General features: G+C 43.0%; 3 protein-coding genes across 11 annotated transcripts in view; 2 read left to right on the forward strand and 1 right to left on the reverse strand.

Moving 5' to 3' along the window:
• Positions 1-347: 347 nt before the first annotated feature.
• uchl3 (ubiquitin carboxyl-terminal esterase L3 (ubiquitin thiolesterase)) lies at positions 348-8,755 on the reverse strand. 2 transcript variants are annotated; one of them, XM_061226390.1, is made up of 9 exons: positions 8,594-8,755; positions 8,423-8,434; positions 7,475-7,603; positions 4,894-5,050; positions 3,994-4,079; positions 3,311-3,358; positions 1,908-1,983; positions 1,491-1,549; positions 348-1,011 (listed from the first exon to the last, which is right to left on the reverse strand). In XM_061226390.1, exons 1-9 carry the CDS (start codon positions 8,633-8,635, stop codon positions 928-930), a joined length of 693 nt encoding a protein of 230 aa, XP_061082374.1. In that variant the 5' UTR covers positions 8,636-8,755; the 3' UTR covers positions 348-927. The 2 variants fall into 2 exon arrangements, with proteins under 2 accessions (XP_061082374.1, XP_061082375.1); XM_061226391.1 differs by lacking the exons at positions 8,423-8,434; positions 8,594-8,755 and adding an exon at positions 8,435-8,540.
• Positions 8,756-9,110: 355 nt separating this feature from the next.
• commd6 (COMM domain containing 6) lies at positions 9,111-13,966 on the forward strand. The gene is made up of 8 exons (XM_061226621.1): positions 9,111-9,202; positions 9,553-9,728; positions 10,187-10,245; positions 11,268-11,333; positions 11,474-11,550; positions 11,967-12,135; positions 12,604-12,756; positions 12,907-13,966. Exons 2-8 carry the CDS (start codon positions 9,704-9,706, stop codon positions 12,955-12,957), a joined length of 600 nt encoding a protein of 199 aa, XP_061082605.1. The 5' UTR covers positions 9,111-9,202; positions 9,553-9,703; the 3' UTR covers positions 12,958-13,966.
• Positions 13,967-15,947: 1,981 nt separating this feature from the next.
• tbc1d4 (TBC1 domain family, member 4) overlaps positions 15,948-19,921 on the forward strand; it is a 55,915-nt gene continuing 51,941 nt past the window's right edge. For 3 of the 8 annotated variants that reach the window (XM_061225643.1, XM_061225644.1, XM_061225646.1), the window contains exon 1: positions 15,954-17,143. In XM_061225643.1, coding sequence (XP_061081627.1) covers positions 16,730-17,143 — 414 coding nt within the window. In that variant the 5' untranslated portion in view covers positions 15,954-16,729. Of the gene's footprint in view, positions 17,144-19,921 lie in introns of all 8 variants that reach the window. The other 5 variants (XM_061225647.1, XM_061225648.1, XR_009705853.1 and 2 more) reach the window with 4 other exon arrangements.

The raw sequence follows: 19,921 nt of genomic DNA on the forward strand, positions 1-19,921 counted from the left end.
ACTCCTATTAAAACAATTTTAACTGAAAACATTTGTTCCGTTCACTTTGTCTACTTTTCTAGTGCAGTGTACCATTCCCATCTCATGTTATATTTTTACACAAATCATATTTACTAATCACGTTTTTATGAAACTGATGCTGAATGATAAATTGTTCTTGAATTGGAACATCAGAAACTTAGCCAACTATGTTGGTGTGTGTGTGTGTGTGTGTGTGTGTGTGTGTGTGTGTGTGTGTGTGTGTGTGTGTGTGTGTGTGTGTGTAACATTAACATGTGATGCATGCAAATCTCTCAGGGCATGGCGTGTTTGCTGTAGTTATATAAAAATAGACAAGGGCGATCCACAGCAGTGTCAACAAGAGATCAAGAAAATTTATTCATTTTGTTGAGAAAAAAAAAATCACAATTGTTCTTGTGTGGCACACATGGAAATTAGGCATATAAATAATAGCACACATGCATCAAATCTCTGTCAGTTTTTACCCTCTCAATATATGTAAGGTACCTCACAATCTTAGATCTAAATGAGAACCGCTGTTAAGTTTAGTTTAGGGGCAGTCTGACTGCAAGTTGAACTACATTAATACTGAAGTGCTGACATCCAAACACAAACCGTTATGTTCAGTAATGTTCACCCATAATTGTACTCATAATCCCACAGCACAAGCGATTATTTTATTCTGGTAGGAAGTGGCTGGATAATTAGTTTTTTAAATAATCCATTTTCGTGAAGCTGGCCAGCAAAATCTTGAGAGAAATCAGGAACAGACTTGCATAAATATAACATGTCTATTCTTCCCTTGTTCAGTATTACTCTATCTCCATAGAAACGCTAATTTCCTAATACTTTCAGCACTTGCGAAGGATTGGCAGTAATTTTAAATTGGGGTTGACAGCAGAGGGTCGCGCGGAAGACCGTTGGGCTTCACGCCTTGGAGAGCGCGACGACGGTGAAGCGCAGCTCATCCGGGTCTCGCGCCATGAATCTCTGACAGACTGCCGTCGCGTCCTGGAAGACGAAAAACACAAAATACCACCGAACCAAATTATGGATTTAACATGTTCTCCGATGATTACAGTGCAATTACACTGGGGACGGCACCGCAAAAACAACCCCGAATTATATCATTACTCACTCAGTACAGTAAATTCATATGTAAAAGCTCTTAATTATATAACTATTTTGTGCAATGTGTTTAGATTTTTTCCCCCAAACTCTTTTGTAAATAACTGATATGAATGATGCCGATGCCTGATTATGGTGCAATATAAAACTACAAGACATATAAATGTAACATTTTCAGTATCTATTACTGTAAACATGCTCAAAACAAGAGACTCGGGAATGATACCATATTGCAATCCATGACAAATATCATAAAACAGACCCAATCAAACAATGCCCGCAGCAAAGTCTTCAAACTCGGTTTAACACCCCGGACTTCCCAAGATAATAACAAGAAGAGTTAAAGTTAATTAACGTTTTACCTCAAGGAAAGTGTCCTCTGTGGTTTTCCCATGGGCGATTGGGAAGGGCTTGCGGCCGTCTACGTACAAACAAACAAACGGTAATGGCAGTTAGATTGTTATTCCGCAACAATGCATCGGGATTATTTACGTTTCTAATTTACAACAGGCACGATCTTCATTGACTTTTCCCAAGCACCAGAGGTGATACTTGAACCGCCCAATTTACCACCGTCGGTGTGTGAGTGTGCGTATAAATGGGTGAATGAGAAGCTTCAATTGTACAGCGCTTTGGATAAAGGCGCTATATAAATGCCAACCATTTACCATGACATTTTTCTTTTTAAATTACTGCTACTACATCTTTTAATGCATTAAAATCATCCACATGTGCTGCCCAATGACAGGGCAATAAATATGACAGGAGGATCAACTCACCCAGCTCATACAGACTCCCCCCGACATTCACAAATGCAATAAAATGCAAGTCCACTTTTTCATCTAAACTCGGGGCCTGAGAAGAGACGCAAACACAGCAGATTAAAAACTCAACAACAGCAAATGCCACCTTTGACCAAGACAAATCTTCATTCCTCTTACAAACTATAGAAGTCTCAAAATCTGTGTTGTTTGTCAGGGTATGTACTGTGCTGTACGCAATGATCTACTCTGGGAAACAGCAGACAAGAAAACAATAGTATTTAAAGAAGGAATCTGTAGCTTCTCTACTGAAAATCATAAGCATATAATGTGAATTGAATTAGCATTTAACATCCATGCTACGGTATGCATCTAAAGGAGTGTTTCCACTGACGCACGCTGGCTTTTGGTCAGCCATGTCTGAGGTAACTCTACAGCAAGCATGACCTGGAGTGAAACCATATGGAGTAACCACACATTTGAGTCATGTTCAGGCAGATGCCAGCCTGTTTATCCACTGCTGTACCTGAGATCTGAGTGCTGACACCAGCTCATTTTACTGCCTACTGGATACAAGAGCTCTCGTTTTCTACTCATTTAACTAATGCTGCAATACGCAGTTGGCAGGAATATAATCTATCAAGAGACGCACAAGATAGCCGCCCAATTTACCACTGTATATGACCCGAAGCCTGCCATATCTGAAGGGCTATGCAAAAACAGTCTCAGTCATGAGAAAGAGCGATGTTTGCAGGGACAAGACACAAGGACAAAGTGTTTTGGCAAAAGGCAAAACTTTAAAATGAAGGCAGATGACCCAGCAGAATGAGGAGGCATTATTTTTCCAACACAAGGCCAACTGCACGGTGGCTAACAGTTCACACCCAAACTGGGTTTCTGTAGTCATACTGTAATTATACTTTGTCATACCCCTGGTCAAGCACCAACATCTTAACCTGCCGTCGCTGGTTCACAAGAGAATCTGAACTACTTTATCTATTCAGATCACTTATATAATGAGATCAATGTTAATCCCTGAAATATTTTTGGTGGTGTAATCGTCTCATCGTAACAGGAACAAAGGGAAGCAGAAATATGAAGATTTCTGACCTCCACTGAGGGGCAGGGGGGGCAACCGGGTCAATATGGGTCAGAGGAAATATGGCCCAAATGTAAAATTAATCTCAGCCCAAATGTAAAAATAAAAAAATAATATAATAATAATAATAATAAAAAATACATCTAGAAAAAGTTGATAAAAATAATCTTCAGAAGAGTGTTTTTGTTTTTTTGGAAATATGGTGCTGTGTTGGGCACAGAAAATATAATTTAGCCGGACATTGTACACACAGTACTGTAAACACATCCAGCAAACGACGCGTTCTACTTTCACTTGCTCTGGATTGGCCGGGAGGACTCACCTCTGTCTGTCCTTCCTGCGCGCTGGACTCGTGCGTGACACGAATACTCTGCGATTATTTCACACAGAAAGAGCTTCGATTAGCCGTGACAGGTACCACAAGAACCCCACATTACACACACACACACACACACACCGCTCTACAGCTGTGCCCGGACAGAAGGTTTCACACAAGGTGTGATTTTACATGTGTAACTGCTCAAGCGACACTCGGTGGGATGTTGCCAAACAGAGCCGGCCTTCCTAATCCTGACACGGGATGTGCAGGGCAAGAACAATGGGACCTCTGTCCTCCTCTGTCCTGACCTATTCTGGGAAATCACCCTACGGCGAAGCAGCGTGTGATCGTCACCTTCCGTTTGATTTGCTTACTTAAAATGCACATATTCACAGTCTTTCAGATCATTCCCTGAATGCGCTTTGAACAATTAATACATGTCTGACTTGGTTGGCAATGCGTGTCTTTACTGACAGCAGTCGCTCATAAGCATTCTTTAAAAAAAATAATTTAACCGTTATTTAACCAGGAATAGCTCATTTAGATCAAGGCGAGGCTCACATAAAACACGGTTACCCAACATGACAGCTGACAGTTACAAACAACACATGGGGAATGAGTGAGTAGTATAAAATATAAATGATAATATCTGAACAAGTGTATTCCTCCACTGTTTTATACCCTACCTCGTCTTTCTCAAGGAAAGTGGCCTTATCTTCTGGACTGAGGGAACTGGACTGCACCAGAAACTTCTTCAGGGCAGAATCTGGTTCTGAAAGACAGATTGAGTGCCTCACTTTTTTTATTTCCATGGATGAATGAACCGTGTAATGTGCACTCTCAGAAAAAAATGGTTCTACTTGTCTCCATAGGCGAACCCTTTTTAGTTATTTATGGAACCCTCCATCATAGGTGTGTGAAGTGTGAAAGCACCCAGACAAAGAACCATTAAACTAGATGGGCGTCTTCCATGGCAGAGGTGGGCAAAGTCAGCCATATCGATTTCATACAAACTTGTGGCCTTAATGACTTAATTAGGCCTAACTTTTACACCAACTGACATTTTAGCTATATCTCTTCATAAGCGCATTAATGACAGCCAAAGACTGTTGTGTCGCTATGTAAAGAAAATTTTTATGATTTTACGGATCTTCGGGTAAGTCCGTGTTGCTGTATACAGCCAATTAGCTCACTTAGGCAAGGTAATATGTGGATACACACCGGCCTTCCAGGACTCAAATTGGCCACTCCTGATCTATGGAATCAACGGGTTCCTTTTGGAACTATTTTTTCTGAGAGTGTTGTAAAGCAGTGGTCTCCAACCCTGGTCCTGGAGAGCCACAGGGTCTGCTGGTTTTCGTTGTTACTCTGCACTTAACTGTAATCAACTGCTCTAACTGATTAATGAACTCACCTCACCTGGTTACCTGGGTCTCAAGAGGGTGCCGATTTTACGGTGAAAACAAAGACCAGCAGACCCAGTAGCTCTCCGGGACCAGGGTCAGAGACCCCTGCCGTAAAGACTCAGCTGCGGGTCCCTGATGTGTCAGTTACCCAGAATGCCGCGGGGGGAGAGCCGGGCCTACCGAAGTCCAGACGGGCCTGGTTATTGGCCACGGCGTGGATCAGGCCGATGGTGCCGCAGGCGTTGCCTATCGTCTGCCTCATGAAGTACACGTCGGGGTTGACCTGCTGACCCTGCGCCCTGATCTTCACCTCCTCCTCCATCCTGAAGGTTTCATACTGAACAGGAACAGGAAACATAACCCCGTTCAACACATCACCGTCTTTTATTCATCTCTTATATGCAAAGGTCAATCATCAGCAGATCAGACTATTCATTCATTCTAAACTATTCAGAATATCATCTTATTATGTTGTGCTGATGAATGAAAGGGTGCTTAACATTTTTCATCACGAATTATTATTATCAGCATAACAATTTGAGTCAAAAGGTCTCCAGGACCACATCCTCCAAGAGGGCCCACATCACACCGCTACTAAAAAAAGCCTACTCGGGATCCCTCCATCATCCAGAACTACCGCCCGGTATCTCTTCTTCCTTTTCTTTCTAAAACCATAGAACGAGCCGCTTCTACTCAACTTTCTTCTTTCTTTTCTAACAACAACCTGCTAGACCCCAATCAGTCTGGCTTCAGATCGGGCCACTCGACAGAGACCGCGCTCCTCTCCGTCAGTGAATCACTCCATGCCGCACGAGCAGCCTCCCTCTCCTCTGTCCTCATTCTTCTAGATCTCTCTGCTGCCTTTGACACTGTGGATCACTCCATCCTCCTGTCCGCCCTCTCAGCAACGGGCATCTGTGGCACAGCCCTGGACTGGATTGAGTCCTACCTCTCTGGTCGCTCCTTCCAGGTTGCCTGGGCTGGTTCGGTATCGACACCTCGGCCCCTTGCCCCAGGGCTCAGTCCTAGGGCCGCTTCTTTTTTCTCTTTACACTCATTCCCTTGGCCCTGTGATCACTGCACATGGGCTATCCTACCACTGCTATGTGGACGATACCCAACTCTTCATCTCGTTCCCACCATCTGAGACACAGGTTTCAGCCCGTATCTCTGCTTGCCTGAGTGACATCCAGAGCTGGATGGACAACCACCATCTAAAGCTCAACCCAGGTAAGACTAAAATGATATTCATCCCTGCTAAAACCTCTCCCCATCTGGATCTCTCCATTTCCCTCGGGGATAACACACTTACGCCATCACCCAGTGCAAGGAACCTCGGCGTGGTGATGGACAGCAGACTGTCCCTCTCCGAGAACATTGCGGCGGTGACCCGGTCATGCAGGTTCTTCCTATACAACATCCGCCCCTTTCTCACCCCCTACTCGACCCAGCTCCTGGTCCAAGCGATGGTTCTGTCCCGCCTGGACTACTGCAATTCCCTCTTGGCTGGCCTCCCAGCATCTGCCATCAGACCCCTCCAACTTATCCAGAATGCAGCAGCTCGTCTGGTCTTCAACCTTCCCAAATACTCACACATCACCCCCCTGCTTACTTCCCTCCACTGGCTGCCTATCATGGCTCGCATCAAATTCAAAACATAGGTGCTAGCCTTCCAAGCAGTTAAGGGGTCTTCCCCAGCTTACCTACAAAAAATCATTAGACCCTACACCCCTGCCAGACCTCTTCGTTCAGCCTCCACCGGCCGCTTGGCACCTCCCCCTCTCCGAACCTCCACCTCACGCTCACGACTACTGTCTGTTCTGGCTCCACGGTGGTGGAACAAACTCCCTGTTGAGGTCAGAACTGTAGAATCTCTCCCCACCTTTAAGTGCAAACTGAAGACGCACCTCTTCAAGCAGCACCTCTCCCCGTCCCTCCCTACCTCCCTGTGAACCTTAATTGTTGTCTTTGTGATTTACTTTGTGTATCGGTATTTTTAGTTGGCTAGGTAAGCAGTGCTTGGATAGTTAAGTTTGGTCACTTTTGCTTTGTTGTTCGTTTGTTTATTTGTTCGTTTAAAAAATATATATAATAATAATAATAATAATAATAATAATTTAAAATAATAATAATAAAAGGCCCTGGTCCTTATCTTTGTTGTACAGGTAGCAGTTGAAATTGTACTTCCCTCTAGGGTCTTTCAGCGCACTTATCCCTGGTTACGGGTATGCACTTTGTTGTACGTCGCTCTGGATAAGAGCGTCTGCCAAATGCCATTAATGTAATGTAATTCATGTAAAAAGTAGAATCTGAAAAATGGACACAAATTTCAGAATTTCTTGGCATTTGGTCAGTCTTCAAGTGCCCCCATAAATGTTCAGTGGGGTTGAGGTCAGGTGATTGTGGATTGTGCAGCACTCCTTGCTCTTCTTTGGTCTACAAGTAGTTCTTGCATAGCTTTGAAGTAACTTTAATTTGTTTTAAAATGTTCAAAATCCTAAAACTTTCTGTTTATTGCCATGATTACATGAAAAATGAGTCCCAGATTTTCAATGTGGGACTCAGACGTTTGGACCCCACTGTATATATAGATATTTTAACATTAAACGATCATAGGAAGGATAACATAAACATCGGTCAACATTTGGATATTACAGGTTACTACCTCAGACAAGGAAGCGAGAGGAACAGGGCCTGCGTAGGTCAGTTTTAAGAGGGGGTGAACATGGTTTTGGGGATCTGACACTGGGTGAGGCGGTACCTTGTCTGTCACGGGGAACAGGAGCAGGACCGCGCTCACAGGCCTGGGAACCATGCTGAGCAGCTCTGGATCCAGACCGTACACGTCCCCAAACTGCCAGCTCGGCTGCAGACCCAGCTGCCGCAGGAACTTGATAAATCACAATCGCAAATGTCATCATTTATCACAAACACAACACACGAAGCAAGTCATTTGCTTATTAGTCAGTGAATGTCACTTAACTATAGTTGTTTCCACACTCCAGCCATATTATTGTAATTACATAATCAAGCTATGATGCAATAACAAGAAAAAAAAAAGATAAAAGAAAAAGCACTGCTTTCATAAGATTAACGTTCAGGCAGAATGTCAGTGTCATAGCTGACTTCCGGTCTTTTGCTCACCTTTGCAATCACGTCATAACTGTTGTCACTAATACTGCGCAAAGTTTAAATTATGTTACTGACAACTAAAACGTTTATGCTACCGCTAGAACAGTAATAGTAATAATACTAATCCTAATAATACTACTACTACTACTACCAATAATAATAACAACAACAACAGCAACAATAATAAATAATAAAACAAAGCATGAATAACAAAAATAATAATCACTGATTTACAAATTCAAATATCTGGGGTACTTATTATTTAGTTCACCCTATATTCGAGGAAAAAGGAGGAAAATAAAATCAGAAAAATGTCATCGTTAAATGTACACTTGCGATCAGTAAACATGCACGCAGTACTTTCAATTTCAGAGTGAGGCATTAGCAGTAATTAGCTACAGTTGTCAAGGCTGTGGAGCAGATATCACGCCCTAACATTACTGGTAAAGCATTCATTTTAAATCAATGCGCTCAGTTCTAGCTCGTTGTGTTAGCGGCACAAAGGAAAATGCGAGAAGGTTCTGTCATTTCACCCCTACGTCCGAGATCTGTGTTGATTGACAAGGCGAACACTCACTTGGTTCATTACCTGCAAGAAAGAATAGAAGAGAAATCGTTTGCCAAATGTTCCCCGTGCACACCAGGGCTATCCAGCTAAGCTAGTTACTACAGATAGCTAGCGAGTCTTTTGTTTTCTAAAATGAATGACCATGTGATTGTAATGTGAAAGCAAACTTTCAATACATACATCGGGGTTAGCTTCCAAAGGCAACCAGCGCTGGCCTTCCATTTTTAACTATATTGAAAAGTATGCACTGAATCTGTGAAGCTAATTCTTGCACTTCAACTAAAACTTCACCGCTTAGTCGCTTGTAGCTTGACAGATGAGAGGCGCTTCCGCCTATGCACATTCAACTCGCAACCCGATTAAAGGGGTAACGATATTTATAGTGTCACATCTTCTTCACTATGTACATTGCAAAGACAAATGTCACAACTAAGTATATGCTCTTAAGCTAGTATCTATACATTTAGTTGCAATTTAAGATATTATGTGCGGATCTGAATGTAGACTTTTTTTTAGAATGAAAAACGTCCTCCCCTAAAAAGGCGAATGGACTGTGCCATGTCAGAGGGTATGGGTGAAAGCGGTGCCGCGTGGGGGGAGTGAATCAGCACGTAGGAGGGTTGCTGCTTCATATTTCTCCGGACAGTTAACTCATTTTGGTGTTCAGTTTTTGCAGGGCGGGGTGCACGAGGAACGACATCGACATCTATTTGTTATCAAAGAGCAAGTGGACCGTCGTTTCCAGTGGCTTTGCATTTTCAACCGCTTAGAATGTGGCCAAATAAACAAGTTTGTAATCCATCCTGTATCCTTCGTTCCCAAGAAGGAGGTGGAAGTAGCCATCTAATAATACATATAGTTTATCAATAATTCATCGAATGAATGCAAAGGGCCAATCCAACCTGACGAGGGCGCAGTTGTACAAGATATAAAGGTCCTCTCTTCAAAAGGGAATGAAATAAATTTGGTATATTGAGATAAAACCGTAAACTGCCATGTCCTTTTAATAATCTATTATCAGTGCACCCAGCTATCGCATTGCTGTGAATGGTTTTGATTTGGAATGGATGCGTGACACTGGGTTTTAACTAATTCTATAAATAAATTGATAAATAAGGCATTGTTATGTTTTTGTTTAGTTTTTTTGACACGGCTCCTCAATGGATGCTGTCGCACGCCATTGGAGCGTCAAGTGTCGAAACATTGACCAATCGTTTGTGACGGAAGAACAAGAGATCCAATCAACGTTCAGGATCTCCTCCACCCGGAAACTGAAGTTCCTGTTCAGAGATGCTGGGAGTGGAATCAGCCGGCGGTGGGTTTTGTTTGATAAAATGTAAACTTAATGTGGGTTTTATCTCCCGTTTTCTTATCGACAATGAGTATTTGGCAAATAGACTTTTCACTGCTTACTATTCAGTATATTTGTAGCTTTTAAGCAAGATGGTTACCTTTATTACTGCTGCTAGCCAGCTAACAGTGGCTGCTATACAGAGGCAATCTAACGTTGATTCAAAATATTTCTAATTTGTACTCCCCGATTTGATTTAACCATAAATTCCCGCAGGTTAATTCTGGAGAATTTTGTAGGTAGTTATATGTATATCAAGTTAACGATATAATGTTAATGGAGCCATGTCCTAATTGGCATTTTGTTTTCTGTACGTTCGTTGAAATTAGGAGTCTAGCTGGTTATCTAGCTGTATGTATACATGCGTATACGTTTTTTGTTATTGCTTTCTATACATCGCACTTATTTTGTTTTTGTTTTAGGCGTGGACAAAGTTGTCGAAAACATTGGAAGTCTGCCAACAGATTTGTTCGCAGAAACAGTAAGAACATTCACACATACCCTGGATAGTTTCTCTTTAGAAATTTTAATGAATCACTAAAATTTATTTCAAATTAAATGTTAGTGATTAATATGCGCTATGCCCAGTGAACTTGCTACAAGTGTAATAAGTCTACTTTTGTATATTGTGTAGAAGCACAAGTTGTGCTGTTTGTCAGGTGGACATCACAAGATTATGGCAAGAGTTTTGCTTATACACTCAGTGAGCACTTTATTAGGTATTTATTAGACTAGTTAGAGTAGTTTTTTACTAGAGTAGTCTTCTACTGCTCTTCTGTATACCACTGTTGTAATGTGTGGTTATTTGTGTTACTGTCACCTTCCTGATGGCTTTGACCAGTCTGGCCATTCTCCTCTGACATCTCTCATTGACAAGGTGTTTCTGTCTGCAGAACTGCTGCTCACTGGATCTTTTGTTTATTTTTGCACCATTCCTTGCAAACTCTGGAGACTAGTGTGCGTGAAAATCCCAGGAGATCAGCAGTTTCTCAGAGATACTCAAACCACTCTGTCTGCCACCAACAACCATTCCACGGTCAAAGTCACTCAGATCACATTTTTTCCCCATTCAGATGATTGATGTGAACATTTACTGAAGCTCTTGACCCGTATCTACACGATTGTATGCATTGCACTGCTGCCACACAATTGGCTAATTAGATAATCGCATGAATAACTAGGAGTAATAAAGTAAAAATGTCGCTAATAAAGTGCTCGGTGAGTGTACAGTGCATTTAAATATCCAGTGTTGTACATTTGTTTCATGAAGGGGAAGAACCCGCAGAACATGTCCAGGGTAGTAATTGTATCTGTGCCGCTGTGTAATACTGTATGAACAGAGCAGGCAATGCGTGAGCTGTGGTTTGACGTGTCTGATCTAAACATAAGTCAGGGGAAATGGTAGCTTCCTGTGTCTCGTGTATAGAATGTGCAAACTGCTGTCTCGGATAGCTGTGCGTGCGTTTGCAGTTTCCATCACCTGTAATCTTTTGATCACCGCAGTGTCAGCAGATTCTGAATCAGCTTCAAGGACGAGTTCAGGCCATAGATGTGGTCGAGATCTGTGACGTGAGTAAATACTACATTCGCCATTTTGTGACTCACCATAGTATACAGGTATATGTCTTAAATCTGCCTAACATGGTTCTCACAGTGATGTCGCACGTGTAATGTCTTATTTATTGCTTTTTTCATTTTATTTATTTTAGAGATTTCATAAAGCTGGACTAGGCCTGGAGCTGGGGGCTGTTCAGGAGATAACTAAACTGCTTTCATTCCATTTCCGGTAATGAGTGAACAGTACATTAGTCACACTATAATGTGCACTCACTTGTAGCTTTCGCTGATCTGTAATGTTACTTCCCTGTAGCTTTCACTGATCTGTAATGTTACTTCCCTGTAGCTTTCACTGATCTGTAGTGTTACTTCCCTGTAGCTTTCACTGATCTGTAATGTTACTTCCCTGTAGCTTTCACTGATCTGTAATGTTACTTCCCTGTAGCTTTCACTGATCTGCTCCTGAGTGAATACCTCCTGTAGTGAACTCTTGAGGTTTCAGCGCACATTGCGCTGTACGTTGCCCTGGATAACCGTGTCTGCTAAGTGCCTGTAATGTAATGTAATATGAATACTTCCAGTAGTCAGTACTTCCTGTAGTGACTACTTCCTGTCAGCATTTGCCTGTCCTTCCTGTCCCTGCAGATCAGCGGCGAAGAGCAGCCTCTCTGCGGAGCAGCTGACCAGCCGGCTCTGTGAGGGCAGCAGCAGGTGGGCTAAACCCGCCCTGCAGGTGGTGCGTAAACTGTGGAGTGAACAGGGTGCTTCCGTCTGCGGCCACCAGGAGGCGCAGGCCATGCTCAGCGTGGGGCAGGTACGCCCATGTCCAGCGCCGTCAAAGCAACTTTCGGGAGTTCTGTTGCATTAAAAAATACTACAAATGAAGAAAATCTCAACTGTCAAATTTTATCATCGACTAGAGGATGTCTGCTGTGAAGCCGCTTCACCCTGTGTATGTGTGCACATGTCTGTGTATGTGTGTGTGTGTGTGTGTGTGCCTGTTTTTTTGTTTGTTTGTTTATTTGTGTTTTTGTGTGTGTGCACATGTCTGTGTGTGTGTGTGTCTGTTTGTTTGTGTTTTTGTGTGTGTGCACATGTATGTATGTGTGTGTGTGTGTGTGTGTCTGTGCCTGTTTGTTTGTTTGTTTGTTTGTGTTTTTGTGTGTGTGCACATGTCTCTGTCTGTGTGTGTGTGTGTGTGTGTGTGTGTGTGTGTGTGTCTGTTTGTTTGTTTGTGTTTTTGTGTGTGTGCACATGTATGTATGTGTGTGCGTGTCCACAGCTGGTAGATGTCCAGTGGAAGTTGGGGATGGCGATCAGCTCGGACAGCTGCAGGTCCCTGAACTCGCCCTTCGTCACTTTACTGCTGAAGGTGGCGGACTCGTCGGGGCAGATCTCCAGCAAGTCGTTTGAAATGACAATCCCACAATTCCAGGTCAGGATCTCTCCTTTACTTTTTTTGGACCAGGTTGCTCTCAGTTGTTTATTTAGTTTTAGTTTTTTTCTTTAATAACTTTGCTTTTCTAGTGCTGGGCATGATGATGATGATGATGATGATGATGATGATCCCTTTCTCTCTTTTCAGAACTTCTTCAAACAGTTCAAGGAAATGGCGGCTGTCTTGGAGACAATATAACGTTGAAAAGAGACTTCCTAAAATCCCTCACTGTGCCTGATCCCTGATGAAGCCTGACTGTTCAGTGATGGCAGCATGTTCATAAGAGTGGTACATTGTGTGCTGTCTCTGGAGTAAACCAGAGGTGCCTGTTCCACTACAGAAAGAGTCCAACTCCACAGAAAATATCCAGTGCAGTGTATTTATTTAGGGTATATATGGTCCTGACTAGACTAATATAAGCACTCTTAAAGTTTATTAAAACTGAGAATATTGTTATTTCTCTAATTATTGAATGTGCTGTATGTTTACATGACCCCAATCCATATGTATGTGCAGTACAAAATGCATTTCACAATACTACGGCTACTGCTTTACAAAAAAGTAGCTTGTTACCTGGATTCAACAACACGCTGCAGATTTGAGCTGTTTAAAAGCAGCTTTACTGTGGTGTGACTAACGGTAATGGGTTAATTATGACTGCATTTGGGGTCTGTCCAAAAGAAGAAGAAGAAAAAAAAAATGTGGTATGCTGTTTTTGTATGACATTTTTACTGAGTAGTGATCTCCTGTCAAAAATATGTGGTGCTTAGTTATATTTATAGCCAACAAAGAAAATGGATACAGTCATATTTGTAACGTGTGCAACGGCATTAACAAATGAAGGCCTTTGAGAATTGATTCAAATTTAAATGCTAATTTAAATAACAGGCTGTCAGAGATCTGTTTTTGTCGCATAACAATCACAGTATAGAAAGTTAACATTCCCGTGACACCATGTCTTTTACTAACTACTAACTACTACCTACTACCTACTAACACCTGTGCTGGTGTTCTGGTAAGTGTCACCTCACATTCTGTGTGGTGATTGCTGGCTATGTAGAGACAGGCTGCAGTTTGTGATGAAATAAAATCAGTTAATCATTTTGCTTTTCAGCTTACCTGTGATGGAAAAACGCACTTAAGCGTCTTCAAAATACAGTCCACGTGTACTCCAATAAAACAACGATGTTAAATTTACCTACAAAAATGAGAGTGCTGGGATTTTGTGACATCCACAGTTGTCCCGTTTTCATGTATGTGCCCCTGATTTAGTTTTTGGCTTACACATATACGTATATGAACACAAATACTGACGAGCAAGTTGTTCATTTTAAAATCACCTCCCACCTCATCAATGTAAACATTCTCGCATATTCTTGGTGAAATTTTAATCTGATTGCCACCTCGTCAAATACTCCTACAACATGATTAGTGTCGACAGACTTAAACTCTGCACACTCGCTCGTCTCCTGTCCCCGTTAAAGCGGTAATATAAACGTTAACCCAGATGGTCGCCGCAATTCATCGAAAGCTTTTTGGACATTTGCGGGTAGAATGTTGGCTCCGTCGCCCCCTAGCTGGCGGAGAGCGTTAATGCGGGTAAGACGACCGCGTGGCCTCCCGAAGGCTCGCGTCACGGGGCGTTAAATCGATCACGCTTTTGAAATGACCTTTAATGGGCGGAATGTCGCAAATCATTTGCGTGGACCCTGATCCAGAAATTGGTTTTCTGGGTAAAGCGAGGCTGGTATTACCGTGTGGGGCACAGCCTGGCCAGGCAGCCTCTGATGGGGTTACATGTGCTGCATATTTGATCTATTTCTGGTAGAGACTCCTGTTACAGAGGCTTCTGCGAGTCCCAGCAACGCTCAAACCAGGCTCTGCACTCCTCACCCACGGGCGATCTGTTTCCCAGGCCTGGACAAGGGTCACATCCACTGTACACTCTCCGAAATAAAACTATGAGAAAAAAAAAGGTATAAATGCTTGTCACTTGGGTGCTACCCTATAGGTACATAAAATTGTACCCGTAGCCAGAAATATATAATTAATTTATACTGTTTTTTGTTTGCACTTATTTGTACCCAAATACTGTATTTCCAGGGTACATTGGGAGAAAAGTACAAAAATGTACCTCCACTGTCACTTTATTTCTGAGAGTGTATTCACTCTTTCTTTGTGCTCTGAGTAGAAAGTAGTATTTGTTATTATATTTGCAGCTGTTGGATCTGGTGTCATGGAGTTTCTATTTGCCTTACGGATGGTCATTCTGTTTGGCAGTTACTGAACGCTTTGCCTTTTTTTTGCCCAAGGCCTAGGTTCTGCCTAAATATACTGTGGGCTAACCTTGTTCTTAACCTTGAAAGTAAGCAAACATTAACCCACACATTTTCTCATTTAAAAAGCAAGTATGAGTTTGCAGGCCACTGAAATTAAAAATAAATGTGTAACTACCATGCTGAAAGAAGTAATGCCTCTTAACTCGATTAAAAATTAAAGCACGGAAGATGGAATTTGTATCTCTGCAACTGTTCACCAGTACCTTAGGAATTCAGTGAATATAATAAAAATATCTCTGTAAATAGAATGTCGAAGTAATTTAACTCAAATTCTCATGATCCACCGGTTATAAATATCCAAATGAAATTGTGTGTAGTGAACAGGATCGAATAGGGCCAGCGTAGCATCTTGTCTGAGGACAGGAAATGGAATGCTAATATGTGTGCAGGTCTGCTTCTCCTCTAACCGAACAGATCTTTGACAAACAACTCCTCCTTGCAGGAAATCAGCCACCTCTGTGTGCTTTTACACAAACCACCGTGGGGGGGTTTTTTCATCAGGCTACTGTGCAACAATTAATAACAAAAATGAAATTAAACCATAGGTAATTTCATATGATGAAGGTGAATGAAGGACCACCCAAATCCCCAAAAACAGGTTCCCCATTTAAATCGAATGCCACGAACAATATTTAGAAATACGTTTAATTTGACATTTACTGTAAAACAGTGATCCGCTCCATTCTTTTGAGCATCAAAAGCTTTGTGTAAAGTTTTAAAATCAGCTTCCAGCAGGCTTGAGCCTGTCTGCTATAGTCTGCACCACAATAATTGTGTGGTCTACAGACACCGACCGACCGACCCACCCCATTTCATGGGAACAAGCGAAAGTGTGTGCGGTCACGTGTAAGCTTCTCCTCCCAGCGTAAGGACGCAGCGATGCTTGTTCTTTACACATGCGATGGGAAACCTGTCACGTACAGCCACTCCTCCCGAAGCAACCCGACCCAGGTCCTGGGACTCAGCACAACAAAGCGCAGGCAGACACACTGCTGGCTAGTTAGTTGGCTACCGCAGGGAAGTGGGACTGTGGGGACCAGTTCCGATGCAAGACCGAGAGGATACGCGATTGATCGTTTGTTGAGTGTACTAATCGCAGTTGAGAAAGTTGTCGGACGGGTGTTGTTTTTGCTTTTAGCGAACACAAGGGCAGCGTTCGCTCAGCTGTCTCGGAGCGCCACGTTTTAGGACGGCGTGTGCAAGAGTGAAGCGCGTCCCATGCAAGTGAAAAGGGACTCGTGCCTTCGGACGGACGTCGCCAAGTATCTAATTGATGGATTCCGCGGAAAGGCAACAGATCCAGTCTCAACAGGAGCACGTTTGTGACCGGGCTTTTTAAGCACTGCTGCACGAGGAGCGTGTAGCTACTACCAACGCAGCTGTTGCAATAACTTTTTTTTCCCTCATAGAAAAGAGGAAGTTTCCTGTCAGTAATGGAATATGAGGGTTGCCAACTAGCTTGCAAGTTAGATGCTACTTCACTCCTAAGCAGTGACTGTTAACGGTGTTTTCACTTCGCCCATCGAATGCACTAGCCAGGCTAACTTGCGCTCGGGACATCCGCTGAAATTCAGCAACAATAGGTGCTCTCAATACGCGTTGCGTTCGTGCGCCCTCACATTAAAATCCAGATGGAGTTCAGGCCTGCTAATAATAAGGATGACAGTAAGGGGAGTAACTCCTCGAAGTCCGAGAAGAGGTTTGCGCTGTGGTACATGGGGTGGTCACCGCTGGACAGGCGGACTACCCTGCCCATGCTACCCTGGCTGGTAGCGGAGATCCGTAGGCGGAGCGAGAAGAACGAGTCGGGTCCCGTCCAGGCCAGGGAAGTGGAGCTGAGTCTGATCCCCCCGCTCATCCGTTGCGTCCCGGCGAATAACAGCAACGCGTCCGTCTTCATATTCGAGCACAAAGCGCAGTTCATTTCACGGTTCATTCACAACAGCCACGACCTCACCTATTTCGCCTACCTGATCAGGAGCCAGCCTGACAACCCCGAGTCGGAAATGGCATGCCATGTTTTCAAAGCCAGCGATCCCAACCAGGTATTTGAAGGGACCCCCGTGTCAGAAATACACCATGCATAGAATGTTGGCTATATGACAAGCAAACTAGTTCTTGCTATTGTGAACGGTCTGTTTTAATGCCACCTCATCGCATAAATTATTCCTATACTGGCGTCATGGAATAATTGCACCTATTGAAATTGTGCCCCCGTAGCCTATTGTGATATAGGCTACAACTGTTAAGTGTCAGGATTACCCATGTTCTTATATTGCCATGCCTAATTTATGTGTGTTTCACATTTTGGGATTTAGTACACACCAGTGTTTGGGTGGTGGGGCAAGGGAACACCCAGGTGACAGTGATTGACTGTGATATGATTTTGCTGTGCTGTAAAACAATTGAAAGAGAACTTAAAAGAGAGTTTGTGTTCATTATTCTCTGGCAGTCATACTGTGACTTGCCCCGAATACATTCTCTTGGTGGTGTTGACAGAATATTAAACATTTCGAATTCATGCTTGTGGTTTAGAATGCACTATAATGTCTAAATCACATACATTCTCAAAAGCTGGATCTATCAGCATAAAGCTATCAGTGGCCACAATGCCAGCGAGTTCATACTTTGTAAAAACCTGGCTAGTTGCGTAGTCAAAACAAGCCTGCTATATTTGAATGTGAAATATTGCTGACACATGTTTTGTCTAGTCAACGTAAACACAATGGTTGATGAGCAGTGTCATGTCCTTTTTCAAATCCTCTAGTCCTGTCATGATTAGTCCCCATTATTCAGTGGATATGATTGTGTATGATAAAACCCAGAACCTGTGATTTTATCTTCTGGCTGTCTTGGTTATGAATGTACCAAAATAATTAACCTGTTATAGATGAGGAATTTTCTTTGAGGGCTGTATCTGCTTCTGGCTCTCATACCAGCTTCTGCCTTTAATTGCTTAATTAGCCCCAATATTTATACCATCTGACATTTTGGCTATGTTTCCAGATAAGTGAATGAATGACAGCCAAAGACTGTACTTGTGTCTCCGTATGAAACCTTTTACTGTGATCTAATCTACCAGTGAACCGGTGTTGATACAGACTGTTAGCTTGTTTATCCAGTGTAATTGGTGGAAGGAAAGACTGCACACACACCGGCCCTCCAAGACCTGGATTGGCCTACCCTGTCCTAGTTGGTGTGAACTAGGGTTGGTGAATTTGATTTTGGTGCGCATGGGGCTGGACAAGCGTGCACAGTATTGATTTCTTCACAAAGTGGTTATCAGCGTATTGAATGTGTGAATCCCCCATGCACAGTGTATTTGCACTTTGACATTCCCAGAGCATAGACACAGCTGGGTGCTGGGAATGTTGTAACTGTGCTGTAGGTGTTGGATGTTGGTGTGTGTTTGGAGCTGTGCTAGATGTGTTCGGTCCTGGTGTGTGTTTGGAGCTGTGCTGTAGGTGTTGGGTGCTGGTGTGTGTTTGGAGCTGTGCTGTAGGTGTTGAGTGCTGGTGTGTGTTTGGAGCTGTGCTGTAGGTGTTGGGTGCTGGTGTGTGTTTGGAGCTGTGCTGTAGGTGTTGGGTGCTGGTGTGTGTTTGGAGCTGTGCTGTAGGTGTTGGGTGCTGGTGTGTGTTTGGAGCTGTTCTGTAGGTGTTGGGTTAGGTGTTAGGAGTTGGGCCCTGGGTTGTCAGAGTTGGCACTTTGAAAAGTTTCTGTGAGCACAGCACTGAATTATGAATGCTGCACAACTTTCCAAATTTAGATCGGCGTCAGGGAGAAATGCTGCATTTTTAATTGTCGCTGGCCGTTGCCTTCATATCGTGTGAACCACAGACCCTGGAGGAGGGGAATCACCTAACCACGGCGGGGTTTTTGTTTGTTTGCTTAAATGCAGTCTATATTTAACAACAGTACTCTTTATTTTAGAGGTTCTTTTGGTTGACATTGTTTGTATTGAGCTGTGTGTGTGTGTGAGTGTGTGAGTGTGTGAGTGTGTGAGTGTGTGTGTGTGTGTGAGTGTGTGAGTGTGTGAGTGTGTGAGTGTGTGAGTGTGTGTGTGTGAGTGTGTGAGTGTGTGAGTGTGTGAGTGTGTGAGTGTGTGAGTGTGTGTATGCATGCGTGGACCCACCGTTGTGTTGGGTGTTTATGATAGCGCAGTCCGGCTCCAAGCCAATGTCTGCAGAAATAAGATATAACTGGATAACATTACACTATTGGCATTTGGCAGATGCTCTTATATGTAAGCAGTGTTTGGATAGTTAACTTTGGTGACTTTTGCTCTGTTTGTTTGTTTGTTTGTTCAAAAAAAAAAAAAAAAAAAAAAAAAAAGCCCCTTGTCCTTATCTTTGTTGTACAGGTAGCAGTTGAAATTGTACTTACCTCTAGGGTCTTTCAGCAAACTTATCCCTGGTTATGGGTATGCACTTTGTTGTACGTCGCTCTGGATAAGAGCGTCTGCCAAATGCCAATAATGTAATGTAATGTAATGTACAGTTGATGAGACCAAGCAGGAGACAATCCTCCCCTGGAGCAATGCTGGGTTAAAGGCCTTGCTCAAGGGCCCAACGGCTGTGCGGATCGTATTGTGGCTACACCAGGGATCGACCTTGCGGGTGCCAGTCATGTACCTTAACCACTAAGCTACAGGCCACTCCTATGCTACAGGCCAGATAAGCTTGCTTATTTTGCAGACTGTATTATTCTGTTTGGATAATATTGCATTGCATAAAACACTCTTATTCAGTTACTAAAATGTGAGAGACTGTTACTTTCAGTTCAGGTTAACTAACAAAGTAGAAACCCAAGAACAGTTTTCGTTT

The sequence above is a fragment of the Conger conger genome, chromosome 17 (genome assembly GCF_963514075.1).
Source record: "Conger conger chromosome 17, fConCon1.1, whole genome shotgun sequence".
Taxonomy (NCBI): Eukaryota; Metazoa; Chordata; class Actinopteri; order Anguilliformes; family Congridae; genus Conger; species Conger conger.

Bases quoted from the DNA above. Each gene is read 5' to 3' on its own strand.
- uchl3 (XM_061226390.1), bottom strand. From the start codon at position 8,635: ATGGAAGGCCAGCGCTGGTTGCCTTTGGAAGCTAACCCCGAT. The intron at 3,359-3,993 runs GTAGGGTATAAA...AAATAATCGCAG, and splicing joins CTTTCCTTGAGAAAGACGAG to AGTATTCGTGTCACGCACGA. The intron at 1,550-1,907 runs GTGAGTTGATCC...GTTTGTACGTAG, and splicing joins GGGGAGTCTGTATGAGCTGG to ACGGCCGCAAGCCCTTCCCA.
- commd6 (XM_061226621.1), top strand. From the start codon at position 9,704: ATGCTGGGAGTGGAATCAGCCGGCG. The intron at 10,246-11,267 runs GTAAGAACATTC...TGATCACCGCAG, and splicing joins CAGATTTGTTCGCAGAAACA to TGTCAGCAGATTCTGAATCA. The intron at 11,551-11,966 runs GTAATGAGTGAA...CTGTCCCTGCAG, and splicing joins CTGCTTTCATTCCATTTCCG to ATCAGCGGCGAAGAGCAGCC.